Source organism: Caretta caretta, chromosome 2, assembly GCF_965140235.1.
Source record: "Caretta caretta isolate rCarCar2 chromosome 2, rCarCar1.hap1, whole genome shotgun sequence".
Taxonomy (NCBI): domain Eukaryota; kingdom Metazoa; phylum Chordata; order Testudines; family Cheloniidae; genus Caretta; species Caretta caretta.
Genome location: NC_134207.1, coordinates 133,120,269 through 133,145,897, shown reverse-complemented (window position 1 = coordinate 133,145,897; position 25,629 = coordinate 133,120,269). Strand labels below are relative to the sequence as shown.

Sequence of the window (25,629 nt, the reverse complement as noted above, 5' to 3'; positions counted from 1 at the left end):
TCTACCTGAGAGCCTTTTGATAATAGGACTTCCCCCACAGTCTTCCTTCCGTCCACCTTTTTGTTTCTGGGAGCAGTTCCTCCCAGCAGGAGCTCCAGCCTCCAACAGGTACTGCAACTCTTCCCTTTAATTGCCTGACTCCTCCTTTTATGATGATCAGAGGGTTAAGCCGCCAGCTTTAGCAGGTGCTGTAGGCGGGGCTAATCAGCCAGCTAACTAGCTGCCAGCCTCTGACCTCAGTCAAATTGTATCCCTTATATCTTCACAGAAAGCAAAGTACAGGTGGTGGCATTTAGGAAGACTGGCTTGCCAGGGGTATCAAAGTCTATGGCAGGGTGCTATGCAACCTTAAAACCCCCAGTCAGGAGGGAAAGACACAAGGGTCTCTGTCCAAGAGTCAATTGCTGAAAGTTTGAAATCTTAAGTTTGTGGGTGCTTTTGAGGAACCACAGAAGGGTTTAAACATGTGCAGTTACCATATAACTCTGACTCAGTCTAGTTAAACATGTCCATAATTGTTTTCAGGATTGGGGTCTCATTGAGTAATAAAAACTGAAATAAAAAAACTGAAATAGATTTGACTTTATTTCCTAGTCACCTCTATAGGTTAGGGCTCCAAAAATCATAGAACATGGTTCAGTATCTGCTAACAGTGGGTATTGTTACATATTCTTAATAACTTCTTTCATCCTTCTATTCTTGTCTATAACTGCAAATGTGTCACTTATTTCAGTAAAGTGCTTCCAAACACAATTTGTATAGAGGATGTTATATTGCACTGTAGTGTACTGCACAGATTGACTGCTATATAAACACAAAAGGTTAAAGAAAATCAGAATCTAGGACATTACAATGATATCACTATTTAATGGAAACATTCTTCATCTGTAGTTAGGGCCCTACCAAATTCACGGCCATGAAAAACACATCAGTGACCGTGAAATCTGGTCTTTTGTGTGCTTTTATCCTATACTTTTCAGATTTCATCGGGGGACCAGTGTATCTCAAATTGGGGGTCCTGACCCCAAAGGGAGTTGCAGGGGGGGTCCCAAGGTTATTTTAGGGAGGGTCACAGTATTGCTACCCTTACTTCTGCGACAGGTTTCAGAGTGGTAGCCCTGATAGTCTGTATCAGCAAAAATAATGAGGAGTCCTTGTGCTACAAGGACTCCTTACTTCTGTGTTGCCTTCAGAGCTGGGCGGCCGGAGAGCGACAGCTGTTGGAGGGGTGCTGAGCTCTGAAGGCTGTGCCTCTTCAGCAACAGCACAGAAGTAAGTGTAGCCACCCTTACTTCTGTGTTGCTGACTTCAGCAATAGGAGGCTGGAGAGTGGCAGCTGCTCACTGAGGGCCCAGCTCTGCAGGCAGCAGCACAGAAGGGTGGCAATACCATACCGTACCATCCTTACTTCTGTGCTGCTGTTGACGGTGGCTCTGCCTTCAGAGCTGGGCTCCCGGCTCCCAGCTGCCGCTCTCCAGCTGCCAAGCTCTGAAGACAGTGCCACGGCCAGCAGCAGTACAGAAGTAAGAGTAGCAGTACTTCAACCCCCCTACAATAACCTTGAGACCCCCCCCAAGTCCTTATTGGGTCCCAACAATTACACCCCCTGAAATTTTAGATTTAAATAGCTGAAATCGTGAAATGTATGATTTTTTAAATCCTATGCCTGTGAAATTGACCAAAATGGACCATAAATTTGATAGGGCCCTATCGATAGTGCAGGTTTTTCTTTAAAGACTAAAGCATTCTGATAAAGCATTAGGGACCTAGTATTGTGGAGGGGGGAGCTATTGTCATAAGGGATTTTCCTATTTGTCTTCATAAGTACAACATTCTCTTTGATATATCAAAAACAAAAAACAAAGATTATTACTATTTTTTTCATCAGTGCCCACCTGCAGTTCCAATTCAGATATGTACAAGTAATTGTTTATTTCCATTTAACTGCAAACAAACAACACTTTATTTTACCACAATAGAAATATTTAAATCAGAAAGAGAAATGTGATAATGTACAATACAGTTCCCCTTTCTATATCACCTGTTCTTCTCTGTTGAGTCTGTTTTGCAAACATGTAATAAGACTGCTTAGACTCACCCCTCAGTGACAAAATGATTTGAGAAAGACTAAACATTATTATAAAGCTAATTATTTACTAATGAATAAATACCCCTTGCTTTATGAAGTATTGCACTAACCAACTAGTCTCTGTACAGAGTCATTCACGTGTTTATGATTCTTTTTGTCCCTCTAACAATTCAGGCTGACACCAGCAAAAGCTAGCTAAGTGATAGGACAGATTGCTTAGGTTTGGCAGACCCAAATATTGGATCTGTTCCAATATTTAAAAAACAAAACAAAAACAAAAGCAGTCTTGTAGTCCCCCTATACATGTCTTTATTTTACACAGCATAGTTTCATAGAAGTAGTAGCTATCTTAAAAGAATTTTAAGGGTGCAAAATCAGGCATTCCAAACCTCAGACATGCCAGATTTAAGGTTTCATGTGCAGTCCTAATGCATTATAATTGATAGTCTTGTCAAGCATCACATAAGAAGTCTGGGGAAGAGCCAAGAATAAAGTCCAGCTTTCCCAGGTCCTATTCCAACGCCTAAACACAAACACACCACACTACACTATGCCCTTCCCATAAAGTCATCCTGGAAGCAGAGAAAGGGTCAGATATGGGAGGTAGGGAAGTGCTCTTTGCTCCAACTATTCTGGACCGCAGAACTTCCTATAAGCAGACAGTTACAGCTGTTGTAAGTTAGAGCAACCTCCGGGGCTGATGTGTTTTACGTCAAGGATTGGACTGATACCTGAAGCAGCCCAGAATTTAAAAGATGCAAAGTGACATGAAGCTGCTGGCCTATCTTCCCAGTGCAGGAAGGACCGACAGCAAACCCAAAGTATGGGTCAAGCCCTTTTTCTTAGGACTCTCCAACACAAAATACAGCTATTCCCCTAACCAAAGAAGGCTGCAGGAGCCCAGAGGCCTTCCCCGGGGCATATTTTTCTCCTTCCTCCATTGCCTACCACAGGAGCCCAATTACTTCCTGTAACTGTTCTTTCTACTGAGCTCTTTCAGTCTTTTATAGGAATCACCTGACCCCTTTTCCAGCTGGATTTGATAATCCCCTCTCCCAGGCAAAAACACCTGTTCTAAAAAAGTCTGTATCTGAACAGGGCTGGCTGGACCCAGGTCCCCTGACCCCAGGTCCTCTGGCCCATAAAGAGTCAGACCACCTTCTCCCCCCCCACCCCCATGCTGGGTTGTGCATTCTGTGATAGGCCTTCTCAGTCACTTTTCTGGACCTTGGGTTCTATTTCCAGCTCTTACACAAGTGATCTTTTGCAACTTCTCAGCTATCTCATCTGTAAATAGGGTGGGCAGAAAGGGGAAAAATAATGTTGAGCTCCAAGGGTAGCATTTTGAGGACTCGCTCAATAATAAGGACTGTGGAGCTCAAAGAATTAACACCAATGAGCATACAAGAAAATATTAGACCTCATGACTGGCACTGAGGATGCCTTCCTAGGTGTCAAACAAGTGACAGCAGCTGCTGTACTACTGTATCACCCTTGGATCTCTTGCCCTGTGCCACAGTGCATAGAATATTTAGGAAACTCAGGGAGCTGAACCATTCTCAGATATTTGAGTGACAATTTTCTAAAAAGCTCTACAGAACAGGTGCAAATAGCAGGGGTTTTTTCAGAAGTTTTAAGCAACCACCTCTGGGTGGATTTTCATTGGGAAAACAAAATGTACCTCCCCTAATCCCCAGCATTGCCCACCTCCCAAATATAATGTTTCTGCTCCGAACTGTGGAGCCACTACCACTCTTAAAAGAAACAGCTGGGTGAAAAAAATATCAAGCAAAACTACTTATTTTTCCCTAAACTCACTTTTGGATACCGTGTTTACTGAAACTTAATAAACAGCCTGAGACAGAGAGTAAGTATGGAGAATTTTAGCCCAAATGATTAAAGTCTGGCAAAGTTGCAAGCATCTAAAAACAGGGGCTTAAAATGGAAACTCTTAGTCAATCTTAACTAGACATGTTAAAACACTTGCTCAGAATACATTTAAATGTTTATGTGAATCTTTCCTTTAATACTAAAAATGAAGAACAATTTGTATTGTATGCAAATCATTTGCAGACCTATCATAGTGTAACCTACCACATGTCAATTGCAATTTCATATTACAGTGACACTGAAATTACCAGTTACTTTTTATGTCACCTTGTGACAGCTATCATTCAAAACTGTACCAATATTCCCAAGAAATAAAATGACAAAATAACTAATTACATTCTATCTTACAAACATTTCCAGAGTTACAACAGGTAATTTATGTACCACATTACTGACCAAACTGACATAATCAGAAAAAGTCCATTATTAACAGAAGATCAACATTAGAGCTTGTCAGGAATTTTCTCTGAATATGAGTTTTCAGTAGAAATGCACTTTCTTCAAAATCAAAACATAATGCAGGAAAATTAAAATACAGTATTTCATTTCAGTTGGTTCAATCTGAGTCAAGATATTTCAGTTTCCTAAATTGAACTGAAAGATTAATATTGAACAGACCTCAAATGAAAACTGCATCTACCTAAAGTGTGTGGTGCCTCATGGGAATTGAAGTTTGGGTTCCATATGCCCTCCTTCTCCCCAATAGACAGGGCTGCTTGACCAGACAACATGTCCCACAATGCAATGTGGTCTCCCACTTACTAAGCTGTGTAATACAGCTTGGGAGTCCTCTAATTCTAGATGTATCATGGGATATGTAGTTTCATCATTTCTGAGTTAGAATTTTTCTTTCCATAAAAAATGTGTTATTTCAACTTTTCATCCCAAATCTGTAAACAAACAAATGTTAAAATATCAGAATTTCCCATGGATGGAAATTGTGGATTTTCACTCAGCTCTAATCAATGTTTTAATTAAAAAAAATCTGCAAAGATACTGATATTGGAAAACATAATAATATAAAATATATTTAAAATATTGCACTGTCACCCATTAAAGCTGATTGGAAAATGAATCCCTGTGAAACTTCCAACTTATCATCAAAAACATGAAAACCTCCAAACTGAAAATGTTTTTATTTTTATTTATTTATTGGGGGGTGAAAAACAAACCAAAAAAATGAGGAAGACAGACACTTTCTGCCAAAATTGTATTTTGTTGAAATTTTTTGGTCAAAAATGTTTCAACAAACAGTTTTCAACTAGTTCTGTCAATATTACGTTTACCTCTCTTGATTCATTAGTGAAAGGAAAGACTTTATGGGTTTAGTCCAAAGGCCACTGAAGTGAATGGAAGGATTCCTGTTGAACTTAATGGACTGTGAATCAGACCTTCTAACACTATCTTATTACTGTTTACCTGAACCACAGTGTGGACTCTCACCTATATAAGCCAGTGAGAAGGAGCTTCCCACTGCTACTTGTTAAAGTATATTGTCTGTATTGCCTTACAATCTATCCTAAAACAAAAGCCATTTATCTAACAAAATTACTTTTATTCAAATCCAAAATCCATAATTAACTGAAGATTACTTTGTGGAAAAGCTGGTTGGAAAATCTGAGAATGACTGCAACTATTACATTTATATTTTAACTTCTCTATTGCTCAAACTGAAGATTTTTGTGATACATTAACTTTGATTTTGTTTAAGGCGGTTTGGAAATTGGCAAGAATCAATACCACACATATGTGGAAATTTTTTTGTTATCCCTCGTTTCACTACCTCTGGTTACAATGACAGAACTAAAATCAGTTTTCAATCCATTTGGGGTCTTATAAATAGTAAATTGGTCCTGGGAGTGGATGTGTGTGTCAGCAACTATCTCTGTGAAGAAATTTATGTGAATTGTTTTTAGTTTCAAGCCTTTGAAATTCATCCTCCAGCTGCCTATCAAAAAGAAAGTGTCTTCAAGCTGAAAAAATCCACATTAGTTGTAGTAATGAATCCCAAATTAATGAATTGGAAGAAAAAATAACTATTTCATTTTACTAATGGTCTGACTTAATGCCCATTGAAGGCAATGGGAATCTACTATTGACCACAATGGGCATTAGATCAGCCCATAAGTCCCGGCTAGTAACAGGCAGTCTGTTGGGGGAAGAAAAAGGGATGGGGGAGAATTACAGCAAAACCAATATAAATCTATACGTTCTGCAATTCTTAAGTATTGTGGTCACCTTGGCCTAGTCTGTGACTTGGACAACACAAATGCACAGGAGTGAGACAAGCCCCACCACTCATCTCCCTCTGGCCCCCATATCCAGCTTTCACAGCAGGGGGGTCAAATATGCTTCTGGTATAGGGCAGTGGCAAATTACTATCCATGACCCCAAGCCCAAGGGGAAAGCAGGGAATGAACTGTGCTTCATATGAATATCTTTGAGGCACAATGCCTGTCACTGCTATTTCTGGACTGGGGCAGTTTATGCACCATTCCTGCTCAAAGATGCACCTAAAAGGAACAGTCTAGCAATAAATGTTTACATTTATTATTACATTTGTTAAGATGTAATTCTCCACCTACTTCTTTCTGTAAACTACTAAATCAATAAACAGACCAACTGGAAATCTGATCAGAGTATCTTTAGGTATAGATATTTACAGATCAATCTTGGAAAACTGCAATGAAAATTCACCATGTCAGGCACAAAATCTACTCACCAACCCTTCCCATGATAATCATGCTACTGAAAAACAAACAAACAACCTTCCTGCCTTCATGATATTTTACTTATCTGTGAAAACAAAACAAAAACAAAGACACAAACAAAATACCCTAAACCTAGCTCAGGACAAGTACGAATAAGAACATACGATTTTGCAAGAGTGATATAAATGTAGATCAAGGAAACAAAATTTTGTTATAAAGACATGCAAATCTCACTCAACTGCCTCAGTTATATGCATCATGCTATGCTGCATCCTCCTTCATTGTATATGCTTATTGATATAAGCTAAGGCACAATGCCGTTAGCTAGACAATGAAATATAGCAGCAAAATATATTCTCTTAATAGGTCCATACCTTGAGTATGCATTCAGTGTTTTTTTATATCGTCTAATTTAATACACAGATAAATTGTTAAAACAGATTGATTGTTTTAGCAAGTACAAATTTTGCACTGAATTCCATTTACAGTGACTATATGAAATAACTTGTTGCTTCATTTGTGCATGCACCCAACAAAACTACCACTTTTGACACAAACAGTTTGGGACATTCTGATGCAGCACAGCTTACAGGTGTGGTTGTACCAGTGCATTCTGGGACTCCTGAAATACCCACTTTATAGTGCCCAGAACTGCTGTTGGGAACAGGGACTTTTGAATAATTCCTAAATATAAGATACTGCACCTTGAGCTAGAATTTAGACAGCTGGTTGAGCCAAAGCAACAGGAACTCTTGTCAAATCTTTTCCATACTGATGAGAACTTGCTCTAAACTGTAGCAGACTGGAGCCAAAGACCAACCATGTGTTGGCTGCACATATTGGATGCAAGGTTTTATACATACATGGCAAGCTGTAGGCACTCTTGTTAATTTTTTCCCCTTCTATCTTTAAAACTAAGTAAAAAAGGACCTAGGTATTTATTATAGAGACATCCATTTTGAAGTTGAAGGCTAAATACCAAAGTGATGGGCGTTGTATAGGAATAGGAAACCTGAATAGGAAAGATTAGGTAGACAGACACCCAATCACACTTGCAACAATCAAATCATTTGTACACAATAATATTGCTGAGGCCAACAATCCATTTCACTGGGATTTTAATGACTTTTCGTAGAAACTAATTTCAAATGCATTAAACCCCAAGAATGCTAAAATGAGTTCAGACAGTGAAAAGACCTTTATCTTGTTACCAATCTTTGCCATTCTATGCTGAGGACATGAAGGTAGGAAAAATCTCATCATAAAAAGGTATTCCCCAGGAAGGTATTCCCCACTGTATCAGCTAAGTTCTTTATTTGATTTTTTTTTCCCATTCAAGCAAAGTGAGCCTCTGGCCTAATTTATGTGGTAGTTAGATATAGAGAGAATCATGGTATTTTCTGCCTGAATACTTTTATATACAGCCAATCAATCTACGAGTATTTCTTTTAAGAAAATGGTGGTGGAGAGCTAAACACTCATTTCATCTACCAGCATCGTGTGAAACTGCTGTCAGGATGCCTGCATTTTCTTCTGGTGTTGTAAATGTTTTATCTAAGTTTTCTACTTATAAGGAAAAGACATCCTTATAGACAGAAATAAAGTTTGCTTTGCTAGTATCTTAAATTTAGTTTCTTCAAAATACTAAGTGACGGGGGGATACAAAAATATTGAGGATGTTGTTGACCATATAGAGTTAAATGCAATGGCAACTGAATCCCTGAGAAGTCTAGGCAATTACAATAATGCAAGCATTGTTGCAAGCATTATGAAAACTTTCATACTATAGGCCTATTCCTGAAGTCCTTATTCAATCTTTATCAAGGAAGATCTCCCAAAGACTTAAAAGGGAGTTTTGCTCCAAGTGCAGACTAAGAACTGCATATTGGGTTACAAGGCAGAAACTCTAGTGAGTGGTACCATTTTTCTCATTCTGAAATGATGACATTTTCAGTGACAGAGATTGTGACATTGCTTTGAGACATCCTTGGAAGCATTTATGGGCTGGGGATTTCTGAAACTTGTTTGCCTGAGAGATGTTTATGGACCTAAAAGTGTTCTTTGTTAATAAAACTTTATTCTTAGTTTCACTACAAATAAACAATCTCAGTGCTGTGTATTAAGATGGGTGTATAATCCCAGCTGAGCTAAGAAGCTGTTATGTGTACTGGCTTCTTGGAGGAAGAGAATTTGATTTTACCTTTGTGAGTGTCCAGTAAAAGAGACAGGGCACTGCAAGGGAGATGGCTGTTGGGAGACTAAGGACTGGAAGGGTTATTGGGGTCATCCTGCAAGGAGCATCTGGACTGGTGGAAACCAGGGTTAGACCACTATGCTGTCAGAATGCTCCTGGTGTCAGGGCTCTGAGCCAAAGCTGCACAGCACAGAGACACCTAGGGTTACAGGGCAGATGGTAACCGAACCCCTTACTGGTCTTGGTGAACCACTAAAGGGTCTAGTGAACATCGTAGGAGAATAGTGAGCTTGAACACCAAAGAATAAGTAATTGAATCACCTGATAGTATATAGTATTGCTGTAATATAAAAGTGTATTGAGGAAAGTCTTTTATGAAAGCTTGTAATGTTCTGAATGTGATGGTCATTGGGAGATATGTATTCAGATTATGATTATGAATGTATGCACATATAGATCATAGAAATTGTAACTGTGGTGCAACTACAGCGTCACCTCACAAGTAATCAGACAGGGAGGGGCGTCTCCCAACCTAGTAGTTTACACAAAACCAATTTCAAGTACCCACTCATTGTCCAGCCATGAAGAGATAATGGAGGATCATTCGAGTTAACGAGAAAAAACTGAAACAATTTGAGAATGAAAAGAAAACTGCCGACTTGGCCTTGATCTACACTACAAACTTATGTGGGTATAACTACATCACTCTGGAAAATCCACCCCCCTGGGTGACATAGTTATACTGACCTAACCCCCTGCATAGACAGCACCATGTCATGGGGAGGGCTTCCCCCGCCAACGTAACTACTGCCTCTCAGGGCAGTGGAGTACCTATGCTGATGGGAGGTGTTTGGCATAGGGAGCGTCTTCATTAAGTTCTACAGTGGTGCAGTGCAGCTGCACTGCTGCAACACTGTAAGCACAGACAACTCCTCGGAAATCTAAGAGACGAGGGAATTTCCCTCACCATGGATCACCGGAGTCTGAGAGAGAGAGAAAGAGAGAGTGCAACTTTTAAAAGCAGGCTTGTTGCTGAGATTTTTTTTATCCAGAAATGGAGGGCCAGCACCTAAGCACAGGGCTGTCTGTGGAATACTGGAACCCCTCTAGGACAGAGAACATGCTGGGAAACTGTCCAGAGGTTATAGGTAACTTGTATTAGAAAAGGGATTTTAGCTAATATAGAAATATAAAGCCTGAGGTTGTGTATATGCTTATTTTCTGGGTAACACATATATGTTTTCCTCCCTTACTATTTCACCTTTGAAATTAAGACTTTTCTATTAAATTAACTTTTTTTGTTTATTTTTACCCAAGACAGGTTTATGTTGTGGAGACTGTGTGGTGTGTGTGTGCCAAAGTGAACCTATAACATGAGGCATAACTTTCTTCCTTCAGGGGTGATGAACCAGAGGGGAAAAGTCCAAATGTCTGGTAGTTAAGAGCTCAGGGTGGACAGATCTGGGGAGACTCAGGACTGGAAGGGCTGTTGATGTCAACGCGTAAGGAGTAAGTAGGCTAGTGGCAACTGAGGTGAGACCTTTATGCTTTTAGACTGGCTACTGGTGTCAGGGCACTGAGACATAGCAGTACAGCATTAAGGCACCCAAGGTAACAGGACAGATAGTGACAGAACCCTGAACTAGTCTTGGTGATCCCCGAAACATCCCAGAAGCCAACACCAAATTCTGACACTCTGGGTTGGTAAAGCTCAGAACCATTATGGAGGTAATGTGTTCGGGCTTGAAAGTGGTTTCTCTCCCACCTTCCTGCTCATATGAAAAAAATGCATTATGGAGGTTCCAGATATCAACTCCTCAGTTAGTGTTGAATTCTAAAGTGAGGTATATATTTCTGTGTTTCCTCTAAAAGTAGGTGGCCAAATGATGTGAAATTTAAATGTTTAGTAGGAAGTATTTCTACTTGTGCTGAGTTGCAATTTGTCCTTCAGAATGCTAGTTTTCATTGCTGTCCAATGTCTCGAGAAATATTGTCTATATGCACATACATTAAGAGACAGGTGGCTCCTGACTAAATCTGGCACAATAGGTAGTTTGTTTAAAATAAAATGTTGAGTCATTTTTAGATGTTATTCACATTATAACTAAAAGTTTGTGTGCTGTGCACTCAAACCTGATTGTTGGGGCCTGGGTGCATGCAAATGCAACTGATGGACACACATACGACCTTCTCCGTCAGGGAAATCTATAGTTTTTGTCAGATTTTTTTTGGCAGATGAATGAGGATCCATGTGCAGCTGCTGAGAGATAAAATGTTCTCCACCAATAGCTGTACTTTTATCACCCCACAGGTCCACTGCCCTTTATACAACCTCAAGCGCTGATTTAACATTAAAAAATTAGGACATTAATACACAAAACACTTCATTGTGAAGTAATTAGGTTTGCTACTCACACAACATACCTGACACAAACCCACAAAAGCAAAGTCATGACAAATTAAGTCACCTAGTGATACATAACCTCTAGTCCTCCCTCCACAAACATACACCTCACCATTAGTACAGCTAACACACATTATAAACCACACTGCTGCCTGGATCTCTGCTCCCTCTGGGGAGGCCAGTGTTCCATCATCCTCTTTAACCTCCCTGATACACACAGCCTTTAGCAAAATATCTTCATCCAGTGCAACCAAATACTACAGCTAAGATCCATAACTATTAATGTTGGGAAAATCATTAGGTAATGGGGTAGAGAAAGGCAAAGGGTGGCAAAATTAAGGTTATGGAGAGTGATCTGTGTAGTATGATAGTTGCCATAATGCTAAGGTGTATGCTGTGGATGGAGGAGTAAAAGTTTGTTGTGTACTAGTACACAAAGAGAATTATATATGTTTGTACTAATATTTTAATCTAAACTATTGAATCAGTTTCTAAAGAAAATGTAAGTAATGGATATAGAACAAAAAGACAAACGGTATCCTCCAAATATCCCAGTAATTTTTGAGGATTAGAGGCATTATTGGCCAACATGTTTTCCCCATTCTTTCTATCATAGTAAATTAACAGGAAGTAAGAAAGAGATAATCATTGTCAAGAAGAATGACACCTGTTAGTACAACCAAAAACCATGAAGATATTACTTAGCTCCACAGAACTGAAATTTGACCTGCAAAGTGTTTCTAACATGTGGAACAAGTCCTAAGGGGAAGAGTGTTTAAGAGTCTGGTGCATTAATCTTTAGAGTCACTGTGCTGGCTCACATCCCAGATGAGCTAAAAATTACAATGATGTATGTGTGGTTTAAGGGTGAAATCTCTTTCTTTTCCTCTCCTCCCCCTGAAGTTAAACACATTTCTACCATGCATGCAATTTTCTACATGGTGTTTGTATAGAATATTGGCTCACAATGTTTACAAATCTCTTAAATTAAAAAGCTTATACATCTCTTGCCAAAAGCAAGACAGGGAGAAAGATCTGTGAATAGAAGGATAATCCTACTTTACGGATATCACATTTTACAGCTTGATAAAACGGAATTGTTTTTTCTTACACCAATATCATTAGCTACTGTAACATAGCCAGTAGGGTATTTTAAGGGCAAAAAAAATATAGGCCCTAGCATCCTGAATGAAGTGGGGCCAGCACATGTGAAAAGAGATGCAAGCAGCTATCAGACAGGGGCAAGCATGCAAAATAAACACAAAAGCTGGAGTATCATTATGCTGTCCCAGCATGCAGAAGATAGAGCTCAAACCTCCAATAATGCTGTTCACAGGGCAATTTACACATAAGACAAGGGAAACGGGCAGTAAGGGTAAGGGAACAGAACCTGTGCTGCAGTATACGCCTCCCTTCTTCCCCACCATGTGTTTAAAGCAGGGTATAACAAATACACAGGGCAAAGCTGCCCAGGCACTGCGTCAAAAGTATAAGGATATAATAATATATCCACAGATCATCGGTAAAGGGAGGTATATGTCCACAGAAGACTGGGACAATGCCATCTTAGGATAATGGTTCTGCTTATAGAGTCAGGATGTTGGAGTCCCTAGGTGGCATGTCCAGAAGCCTTGAGAAAATAACACTGTGAACTGGTGCTGACTGGCGATTAGCAGATAGGCAGACATCATGAGACATCATCATCATCCACAGCAATTGCCCAGAAGGGCAAAGAGGGTTTTTATTTAAAAAAAAAAAAAAAAAAAAAGCCCCAGCATCCAGCTCCATTTCCAAAGGAGAAGAGCAATTGTCTTGGAGTGCTGGGCAGCCTGTTATCCTTTGTCTTGATCCTCTTAACTGTTTTCTGGAATAAACATTATACTGGACATGTTTGGGGTAAAAGCACTGCAGCCTCTTAGGGGGTAATGACTGTCATCCCATGTCCTGTCTGGGACATGTGTCTGTGTCCAATGCCTTTGTCAATCAAGGTCTGAAGCATGCTAGACTGTGCCACATCATACCTCCTCTTCCTCCTCATGCATTCCAGCTTCTCTGAGAAATCTGTTATCAGGACCTAGGTCACCATTGGTGGTTGTCAACTAAGCATCATTTTTCAGACAGCTTTGGAGAAGGATGCATGACCATTTCACTGGCTTCTTTTGGACAGGTTGCACAGAGTTTTGTACCTCCCCCTGTTCTTTGTACACAAGCTTTGCTGAGCACTTTTGATCTGGAAATTAATGACTAGGTATCTGTCCCCATTTTGGGACTCCTCTCACATTCCCCTTTTTTGGAGCGCATCTTATTCTCCTGTAGTCTTTGCATCATAGTGGACAAATAGCCCTAATCAATGAGGGTTTTAATTGTATGGAAGTCCTGTGAAAGTTTTAGTTGGGCCAAAATAGAGTTCTCAGGAAAACCAGATGCAGAGCAGCAAAAGCTACTTTATTTAATCAAAACTAGGATGTTAAATATTCCTAGCCTGTGTTTTGTAGTACTCAGCAGCATGTCAGTAAATGTATTAAGTGGCATCAACCAACTATTTTTCTTCCACTCTGTTTTTCATCTTCCCACATGTACAACTCATCTCTCTTACCACCTTTCCCTTTCTTTGAGTATCTTTGGGGAACATAATAATGATGTGCAAATGTGCTGAACACAAGAAATGGAAGTACAACGAAGACTGGTGAATACTCGCAGCTTACGATCATAGTAAGAAAGATTCACATTTGTGTCTTAATTATTCCCATGAAATCTAAAGCGAAGGAAATAATAGTACTTAGGGTATTATTAGTTGCTAGTTAAAAAAGTAGCACTGTTAGAACCAGGGTAAAAAATAATTCTTGAAAGGAGAAAGAAAACTAAACAGAAACCTCAAGGATCAGAACAATACATTGAATAATACCTAGCAGAATTAGAAGAAAGTGACTAGACTCTTAAATTTTGTTTTGAGCTTGAATTCCTTGAGATTCTCTTTCTCCAACAGAAAAGTTGGTCCAGTAAAAGACAGTACCTCACCCACCTTGTCTCTCTTGTGATTCTCTTTGACGGTAAACTGAATGCTTTGACATTGGTGTAAACAGGAGGTAAAATATCCCTGGGAGCTATTTCCAAGGATACCTCAAAGAAAAAAAAAATAAAACCTGCTCATGGAATATAGTTTTTAAATCTCCTGGAGAAAATGTGAAATCATCCACGAAGGAAACAGTAAGTTTTAGCTGAAGTGGAGCTGCATGCTCTGTTAGTAACATATATCACTGATAGAGAAGACTTTGACTGACATGGTCATTCTCTAGTATGACTTCTTTTTGACACCACAGAGCAGAAATCAGTCAAATATAATAATACATTTGGATTCTGTAGTGGAGGATATAAGTAAATGGTCTGAGTGATCATTGTAAGCAAGACTTTCAAGACTCTCTATACTTGCTTGTATAATGTAAATAGAATTTATCTTCTGCAAAATTCCATTTTTCATGTAACAATTCTTGCAGAGTTCTTAAGGTTTGAATATTGAGCTACAAAGGTTTAGGGCTCTTTGTCATGTCAAGACTGTAGTACAACATAATAAGCCAGATCAAGAATTTACTCTGAGTCCATTTCAATGGGCAGCACTCAGCCGTGCAGACTTAGCAGCTGACCGAGCAGGGAGTTGTAAACGATTCAAAGTTCCCTCCCTGCTCCAATGTGGAAGTAATTTAAGCTACTTATATGGCCCCTATTGCCTTAGTATCTGAGCACCTCACATTTTTTTAACATATTTATCCTCACAACACCCCTGTGAGCAGGAGAGTACTATTATCCCCATTTTACAGATGGGGAACTGAAAAACAGAACGAGGTGACTTGTTCAAGGTCACAGAAGGAAGTTGATGCAGAAGAAAGAATTAGACTCAGATCTTCTAAATCCTGTGCTATTGTCACCCATCCTCCATACCAACAGCCAATGACGAGTCCTACCAAGCAGGCTTGGCTTTGGCTTTAGCTTTAGCTTAGGTCAGAAAGGAATGTACTTTTGCCAAATTTATATAAGACACTGAAACTGAAAGGTTTCAGAGTAACAGTCGTGTTAGTCTGTATTCGCAAAAAGAAAAGGAGTACTTGTGGCACCTTAAAGACTAACCAATTTATTTGAGCATGAGCTTTCGTGAGCTACAGCTCACTTCATCGGATGCATCCGATGAAGTGAGCTGTAGCTCACAAAAGCTCATGCGCAAATAAATTGGTTAGTCTCTAAGGTGCCACAAGTACTCCTTTTCTTTTTTTGAAACTGAAATGTTCACACAAGAGAATTTCACCATTGTAATTAAATCAATTCCTAAACGGAAACCAAACATGACAGTCTCTATGCAAAAGAATAAATGGATACAAATCAGACATGAATAATTGTAACATTCAAAAACAAGTAGGAGAGCATTTTAATCTCCCTGGACACTCAATAACAGACTTAAAAGTGGCAAAAAAAAACCCTTCAAAAACAGACTTCAAAGAGAAACTGCAGAACAGGAATTAATTTGCAAACTGTACAACATCAAATTCGGCCTGAATAAAGACTGGGAGTGGATGGGTCACTACAAAAAGTAATTTTCCCTCTGCTGATACTCACACCTTCTTGTCAACTTTTGGAAATGTGTGATGTCCTCCTTGATTTCATTGGCATTGTTAACACTACAAAAGTAATTTTTCTCTCTTGATATTCACCCCTTCTTGTCAACTGTTGAGAATAGGCCACTTCCACCTTAAATGAATTGGCATCATTTGCACTGACCCCCCCACACACACACTTGGTAAGGCAACTCCCATATTTTCATGGGCTGTAATATATATACTGCTTACTGTATTTTTCACTCCAGGCATCTGATGAAGTGTGTTTTAGCCCACGAAAGCTTATGCCCAAATAAGTTTGTTAGTTTCTAAGGTGCCACAAGGACTCCTCATTGTTTTTGCTGATACAGACTGATATGGCTACCACTCTGAAACCTAAACAGAGATAGTTATGTTGGTGCAAATTTAGTCAAGGCTTCAAACTGTAAGCTCTTTGGAGTGTTGGCTGTGTTTTTATGACCTGTGCATGTACAGAACTGAACACTATGGGGCCCTGATCAGGATCCCTAAGTGATACTGATACTAACAATTAATAATAAATCAAAAACATAGCACTCTGCCCTTCCTGCAGTGTGTTGTGCTCTGTGGCTGAACTCTGAATGGAAACAAAGGGATGCTGTACCCCCTCCCTCAAAAGCCACAATCCTGCCCAATGTGATCAAAAACATCAAACACACAAAGAACAAAGTCACACCACCTAAAAACTACAAAGACTGAAGTACTCACCCCATTTCAGCTCATTTAAAAATTCAGCGCTAATGGTAATGTAGGCACATTAATCATTGTACTCCTTTTATATAGATATACTCTGTCTAAAAGAGAAACACAACGTGCCTGTGCCATTAGCGCTGCATTTTTAAGTGAGCTGAAACGGGGTGACCACTTAAGTCTTTGTAGCATATTGCTATATATATGTGTCTGTATAGCAATACCATGATCATAAATTATTAATGTTAATAGTTTCATCCCATATTACTGTTATGCAGCGTGATTTAACACGTCAAAAATAAAAACAGATACACAAATTGTATAAGTCCTACAGTATTCAGTTGGCTTATGAGCTAGTATCACGTGCTGTTTGTTCCCCCCTTCCCCCGGTCCCCCTCCAAGTGAATTATAAATACATTTTTGCAAAATCATTCTTTAAAGATTTTGATATCACAAAATCTACGTGCTGTCTGTAAATTATGGGTAAGTACATTGTTCTACACAAAATAGAAGTGACAATATGTTATAAATCACAGAGATAGCCAGTTTGGCACACATGGCACATCCTTATGCTTGGAACTACCTGCACATCCCTTCTTTGTATTGGCATATTTTAATATCATTATTATTTTACTCTCAGTAAAAGAACCAGTCCAGAGATGTTGTAAATTAATGCTTTCTTATGAGGAATGCTTGAAGCCATTGAAATCTTATTGCATTCTTGAAAAACACAAAATGAGGCCACTTCTCTCATACCTTGTTTATACTAGTTTGCAGAAATATTATCTCACAAATATGTTGCTTTACAATTTAAACTTCTAAAGTAATATGTTCAAAAACAACAATAACTGATCTATGATTACGAATTTTGGTGTATTGTTGCCACCCAGTTCCAACCAGCCAGACGTTTAAAAGTACATTTTCTGTGTAATCTGAATATTTAACTTTTCTTTGTGATTTGTTCAGAGACATTCTTTCAAGAATAAATGCATTTCCCTGCATCAATTTCTGTATTTCAAATTAGTGTCAGGAGTCAGATTTTCATAATACAAATTTCAGTATATTTAATGGATATAAGATAAACTGTTTGTGTGAAAAAGATAAATTATATCATTGTACTAGTCTCAGTAAATTCCTAATGAATACTGCACACTGTATATTTTTAATGAAGTTCATCAGGTATGTCTGCATATCGGTTTCATATTTCTTATACCATTGAGTGAATGATTAAAGCTATTTGTGGAGTAATACACTCAAGGAAAGATTCCTAGTAACTTCTATGGGCTTTCGACCGTGCCCTAATACAGCAAGATATCTGTATTGTACAGTCAGTCGATAGAGCTTTACAGCTTATCTATCTTTATTATATAATTTTGATTTAATACACTTATTTTTATATTAACAAAGAAAGTTTTTTGATGTGGAGTTTAATTAGTAGAGATAGTTCCAAATCAAAAGTCTGGATTTAAAATTTCCCAAATATTAGGAAAGTTGGGATCTGAAATTTGTAACTCAGCTCTCTATCTGTCATGAACTATTGAACAAGCAATGTACAAATGTCAAAAAGTATTTTAAAAGCATTTCTTGATTCTTCAGAAAGTTCCACCAATACCATAATTCATATTTTTAAATGCCATTTTGCCCTAATATATTTATCAATTTACTTGTTCTATAACCATTCATATCCACTGATAACTTAATTACCTTATAACCAGTGATGAGCTGCCAAACTCTTAACAACCAGTTCCCTCCTCACCCCATGAGGGGGTCGTGGCCCGCCCGCCCCATGGCCTACCCATCCACCCCCCTTCCCTGTCCGCCCCTGGATCCAGGCAGGAGGGTCTCGTGGGCCACCGTAGTGGGTGCCCATCCCGCCCCGCCCCTAAGAGCCAGAGGGACCTGCCGAGGGGGTGAGGTGGGGAGTCCCAGCGGTGCTTACCTGGGGCAGCTCCTGGGAAGCATCCCGCAGGTCCCTCTGGCTCCTAGGGGCAGGGTAGCGTAGCTAGGAGGGGAGCTGCACCCACCAAATTTTCCCCGTGGGTGCTCCAGCCCCGGAGCACCCATGGAGTCAGCACCTAAGGTGTCACTTTTGGCCAATTGTTAAATTTAGAAGCCCTTTTAGAACCGGTTGTCCCTTTCAGGACAACCGGTTCTAAAAGGGCTTCTAAATGTAAATGTTCGGTTCCAGCGAACCAGTGTGAACCAGCTCCAGCTCACTGCTGCTTATAATAGGGGTGGCCACCTGCAGCTCTGGAGCCACATGCAGTGCTTCAGAAGTTAACATGAGGCTCCTTGTACAGGCACCGACTCCGGGGCAGGAGCTATGGGAGCCAACTTCACTGCTCAACCCCTGGTTCACAGGCACTCCCCCCACACCACTCCACCCCTTCTCGCCTCCTTCCCTGAGCCTGCAGTGCCCTCACTCCTCTCTCTCCCTCCCCCCACAGAGCCTCCTGCACACCACAAACAGCTGATCAGGAGGTGCGGTGAGGGAGGGGGGAGGCACTGATCGGTGTGGCTGTCGCCATGAAGCTGTCGCGGGACTGCTGACGTATTACTGTGGCTCTTTGGCAATGCACATTAGAAAATTCTGGCTCCTTCTCAGGCTCAGGTTGGCCATCCCTGCCTTATAATGTCATTAGTTATAATATGAGGGGGGAAGACTATTACCGTAGGTTCCCTATATATCTGTCACATTCAGGTCCCACATCAAGTTGATGCAGGTTAATTCTGCTAACATAACCTAGGATCTAAAAATAAATCTCTTCAGTTTTTGCCTCTTTCATGAGCATCAGTAATAAATATTCTATACTCAGAACACAGATCATTTGCTGAAGATGTGAAGCAAGGCAGGAAAGAGTCCAGTTCAATTTTCCACAGCAGAACTACTAAGAGTAGTAAGTAAATACATAATAATACTTAAAACGTATAGAGCACCTTTTTGTAATCAAAACATGTTATAAACCTTAAGCTTAGATAGTAGTTGGCCAGGGTTAAGTTTCCACTTGAGGCAGGAGTCTGGCATCCCTCTACCTTGATGAAAACTAAATTATTTGCCTGAAAATTTTGCACATATTGTTTTGCCAGGGAAGGAGACTTGTTTTATTTATGTATTTATTTTTATTTGAGGGTAGCTAAGCAAATGCCTTAAGACATAACAATTAAAAAATGTGAAACCTGTTGCATTTTTGAAAGTTTAACTTGAAAAAAAACCCACCGTTGATCAAAATATTTCAGATTTGATTTATTCTCTTCAGTGACTATTGTTTTATTCTCTTCAACTCTGATAACTTTCGAAAGTGTGATGATCTAATTTTTGAGTTATTTGATACCATACTTCTGAGAAGTCCAGAATTGGAGTCCTTGAATTGTAAATTGCACAGAACTGAGTTCAAACTATCTGTAGTTACAAGCTGTGTACTTCTTAAAGTCAGTATTCACAAAAGACAGCTAGCTATAAAAGATTTAAGATGTCTCTAGCCAAAGACTCCAAGAAGCTTTAAGAACTGTTACAGGGACCCTGTGGGTTTGAATAACCATAGCATGGACTCCTGGGGAGTTTATAAGACTTTCTCTCTTTCTCCCCCCTCCAGATTGTATCAAATCCATCTACATTTAGTTTTTGTATATCATTATTTTATATATTAAGTTATAAACTAAGAGAATGGCCAGATAAAATCTTCATTATGATAGAGTAGAAGAAATAAAGACTTCAGGAAAAGTAATCTACTGTAGTTGTAAAGAATAGAAGTGATTGAAAATCTGGAAGTTCAGAATTAAGATTTTACAAAGACTGTCAAACAGTTCATATTCTCCTGTTATATCTCTGACTATCCTGCATCTAGATTACAAACACCTTAAAGCCACACACTACATCTTTTTCTTCATTTTCCAGTATCTTAGTTCCCCCCTTGAATCATACCAAACTCTGTATACTGATGTTATCGGAACTACCTGTCAAGTCAAATACCTTTCTCCAATTTTCTCTGCCCACATGAGCCATCTCTATCAATGTCTCACTTTTTACCTTCCTTATAAGGAATAAAACCTATCTTTCTCCCATCCCATATTTCCAATATAGTCAAGAAGTCATAATATTTTCACATCTTATCATCTACATAAAGTCTTGAGACCACTTAAGTTTATAAGGCCAATCCTCATGAAGGCTTCAGAAATTAACATTAAATCTACTCCTATCCACTTTCTGAGTACAAAGACCACTACAACTGTCTTATTCTCTTCCCTGATGTGGGCCTGACTTTCAAACATCCACACATAACCAAATCTGCACTATGAGCCATCCATTGGCTAAGTAATGGCTCCAGTTTACAGAATATCTCATTCTCCAGAATGAATTAGATCCAACATTGCATTAGAATGACAAAATAAAGTAGAAATATAGATGGCAACAATGGAACTATAGTTATCACAGCTGTGATCTGATATCATGTGGATGGTGCATAGTGTGGTGTGGTACAAAGATTGAGAAAATTTGCGTAAACTTAACTGAATTTCCAATTTTCTTCTTAAGCTTTTTAAAATGCAATTTAGTTTAAAATTATCTTACTCTATAAGGCCTACATTAATACAACTCTAAAAAAATCAACTATCAAACGCATCATAATGCTTGGCCAATCAAATACAGATATTCTATCACCTTTAAAACACACTGAATTCTTTCTAAAGGATCTGATACATCTATGCATGCGCACGCGCACACGCACACACACACACACACACCTGTATCTAGTTGTCTGAATTAAATATTGGAAAGATTTTGTTCTCAACACTCTAAATCAGAAGATGACCCTTCCCTACTGGAAGCTGCATGAGCAACTTGAAGTGTAAAATATTCCAAGCCTCATTAATGTCTTTCTTGGTACCCTGGATCAGTTTTGCTAGATATAAGTTAGCAAACTGTTGTTATTGTTTTATCAAGTTCATCAAGAAATGATGTAGGGTGGAAATTCTCCCTCCCGTTCTGCAATCTTTATGCTGCTTTATACTGTGGCAGCAAAATGGGTTGTGAAAATCTTGTATCCAGCCACCATAGGAACGGAGTAGAGGCCATCTCTCCAAATCCCAGACGAGGGAATGTGTGTGGGGCACCACAACAGTGGATTCTGGGTGGCATTGCTGCCGATAGGCAACATGGTTTAGACTCCTCAAATTGCACCCGGGGCTGTTTCAGCCCCCATAGTTGCCTGAAATCTCAGGGCAAGAAAAGATGATATAACAGCACCTTAATCCCCATCCCCTGGCTGGGAGGTTTGTACTACATCTCTTAAAGACACAGCACAAAATATCGTTTTTCGATCTGAGTCTATAGGCTTCTTGTCTTGAGACATGTCAGGGAAAATAAGAACCCATTGTTCCTGATAAAAATGTTTTGTTTTATAATCACCAAGAGCCAGATTCAGATACTCTTACCTCACATAGTAAATTTACTCCTCCAGCAGTTGTGCATAGGGAGATCAACACACACACACACACACACTTTCACATGTAACAAGTCTCCTGTGAATATATATGCATATAAAGTGTGTCTGCATTTATTTCATGTCATACAATCTCAAAAGCGTTATTTTTTTGTCATAAATAGTAGTTGTGATCTCTTTGCTCCATAGCAAAATTTTGCTGGCTTACAAGGATTTGTTTTTGAAGGGAGGAAAAAGGAAAAACAACAATTATTAAATTAACCCGAAGTGTATACTGTATTAAATTAAACAGCCTTGTTATTAAAGATAACAAATCACGTTAAACAAAATAAAATGTCTGTCATCGAACAATAGATAGGTTAATGAAGTTCAGGAAATTCAAGCAGTATTAAACACCCCACTTGGTAGACATTTCTTACTCTTTCTAATAAGCTATTTGGATTTCTTATTCTTGTTTTATGCTTTTATGTATCTTAGGGGGCAGCGGGGGGGGGGAGCATAAATGATGCACAGAGCTTAAACCTGATCATTTCAGCTCATTCTACTCCTTGAGTCATATAGAACACATTTTCAGTGTAATGACAATATTGCAGTTTTAGAAATACAAACATAATATTTGTTTCTTATGGTATGTGTGTTGAATTCACTAATCCTGCTAAGCCTGTCCTACAGGCAAGACAAAGCATATACAATAATAATTTAATAGGCACAGTTGAGTGGTTTGCTGAGCCTAAACCTGAAAGTACAAAAAAGTGATATTCCACTTTGGCTGAATGGTTCATATCACAACTCCTTGAAGAATAAATTCTATACACAGACATGTCATTTGAATGAAGAGTACAAAATTGCAATTCTCATAGCTCAAAGGGTGTTCAAGTCAATGGTAGAATTTAATAGGAGAAAAACAATTCTTTCATATGTTGGGTTACAATCTACCAGATTGCAATCTATCAGGTGCATCAAACCATAAGAAATATAAAGTGCCCACCTGTTTTAGGGTCAACAGAGAAGTATGGCTGTCCCTGAAGAATACTGTATACCACCCGGGCACTGTTCCCATAGGTAGGGTCATCTGCATCTGTAGCTGTCACCTGTAGAACAGAGGTACCTGTACATCCAGGAAAACAAGGTTTAGTTGATAAAAGTTCTAGATTTCCTGTCAAACAATTATTTTTAAATGCACTTCCAAAATCCACCCCCCCCCCCCGAAATCCCTTCTTTCTAGCTAGCGAAGGGATCAAATTGCAGAATTGCTTCTCCTTTTCCCATCCTTCCATATTTTTAAGGTGTTATCACCTTAGTATCTAACTGCAAAAAAAATTATGAGTGTTAAGGTCTGGGGTTTTGTTTCAGCTCATTATGTAAGGATAGCAGCAATTTCAAAATTCATATTCAGATCAAGATTTTGAACCACCAAAGTTATACATGTTGGGATAAGTCCACCATTTACTGCAGATACTAATCTTGAAAGATATATTCATTTTAAATCACATCAGTGGAGCTCCAGAAATCAATGAAAGGTGTACAACAATTGAAGTATAGAAATCAGGAGATTCCAAAGAACAAAAACTTAAACCTAAAACTGCTTTTTACAAGACTACAAATGGAATTTCAGAGACACAATTCCAGAATTAACAGAAACATCTGCGAGCAGCCTTCTTGCTGTACTTAACAGATATTTTTAACAAATTATCAGTTGCAACTATATCATAAAGTGGAATAGGGTTATAAAATGCACTCTAGAGAGATTAAACTGTGTGAATTGCTGTGTAGATAAAGTGAAGCAGAGAAGTTTGTGATGGCTCCAGTTGCAATAAAGAAACTTTGAAATTTACTGTAATTTCTCCAGTAAATACTTGATTATGAATCTTTTTTGTTATCTCATTTGGACACTATTTTCAAGAAATCAGTTAGTGGAAGGAGGATAAAGTTTTGGAGCTTCATTCTTGTCCCACTACTCCATGTAGCCTCACACTTCCTATTTCCACACATAGAGTTGGCCAATATCAATGAGGAGACATATAAGAAATGTAATATTGGAATAGACCATTAGCCCATTTCTAGTGTTATCGTAAAGCTGGCAGTGATATTTGAAGCCGATGGCTCTGATCTTGCAGATACTTATGCACCATGAATTGAACTGTTTGAGGCCAATGGGACTCAGAGTCATAGTCAAGCAAGCATGTGAGGCTTTGCAGGATCAGGACCTGTAAATGCTGAGGAAGCATCCATGCTATAGTGCAATGTTATATCATAGAATCATAGAATATCAGGGTTGGAAGGGACCCCAGAAGGTCATCTAGTCCAACCCCCTGCTCGAAGCAGGACCAATTCCCAGTTAAATCATCCCAGCCAGGGCTTTGTCAAGCCTGACCTTAAAAACCTCTAAGGAAGGAGATTCTACCACCTCCCTAGGTAACGCATTCCAGTGTTTCACCACCCTCTTAGTGAAAAAGTTTTTCCTAATATCCAATCTAAACCTCCCCCACTGCAGCTTGAGACCATTACTCCTCGTTCTGTCATCTGCTACCATTGAGAACAGTCTAGAGCCATCCTCTTTGGAACCCCCTTTCAGGTAGTTGAAAGCAGCTATCAAATCCCCCCTCATTCTTCTCTTCTGCAGGCTAAACAATCCCAGCTCCCTCAGCCTCTCCTCATAACTCATGTGTTCCAGACCCCTAATCATTTTTGTTGCCCTTCGCTGGACTCTCTCCAATTTCTCCACATGCTTCTTGTAGTGTGGGGCCCAAAACTGGACACAGTACTCCAGATGAGGCCTCACCAATGTCGAATAGAGGGGAACGATCACGTCCCTCGATCTGCTCGCTATGCCCCTACTTATACATCCCAAAATGCCATTGGCCTTCTTGGCAACAAGGGCACACTGCTGACTCATATCCAGCTTCTCGTCCACTGTCACCCCTAGGTCCTTTTCCGCAGAACTGCTGCCTAGCCATTCGGTCCCTAGTCTGTAGCTGTGCATTGGGTTCTTCCGTCCTAAGTGCAGGACCCTGCACTTATCCTTATTGAACCTCATCAGATTTCTTTTGGCCCAATCCTCCAATTTGTCTAGGTCCTTCTGTATCCTATCCCTCCCCTCCAGCGTATCTACCACTCCTCCCAGTTTATCCTGGACATAAAAGTTCCTTTCTACTTCCAAGCTGGTGATTAGCATATGCCTTATAATGTTGAGAATTGTTATCCGATGTAGTTGTTAATTCCACTCACATAAATAACTCGAATACATGGGAAAGAGTGAAATTTGAGAATATCTTGTTTAATTTGAAAAGTTAAATATAGCTCAATCAGCTGATAATGACCTGACCATTTATTTTTATCCAAGTTTTAATAACCTATATAGAAATGTAACAGATACACTGGCATGCAATTATTTTAGGTTCAAGATGACTGAATTCTTTTTGAAGTACAATAAGCTGAAATAAAATGTTGTTTCCTTAAACTGTCATTGAAATCCATATGGCCATTTTTACTGTGATGCCCATACTTAATGTTCATGTACAAGTTTCAGCAAATCATGACAGATAACTTCAACTAACAGCAAATGCCCCCTCCTCTGTTTCACAACTTGCC

At 39.2% G+C, this 25,629-nt stretch overlaps 1 protein-coding gene across 9 annotated transcripts in view; it reads right to left on the bottom strand.

Annotated features, from left to right (window-relative positions):
* Nucleotides 1-25,629, bottom strand: part of CDH18 (cadherin 18) — an 831,624-nt gene that overhangs the window by 155,691 nt on the left and 650,304 nt on the right. For all 9 annotated transcript variants that reach the window (XM_048839639.2, XM_075125429.1, XM_048839637.2 and 6 more), the window contains one exon: nt 23,027-23,146. In XM_048839639.2, the coding sequence (XP_048695596.2) occupies nt 23,027-23,146 (120 nt within the window). The remainder of the gene's footprint in view (nt 1-23,026; nt 23,147-25,629) is intronic.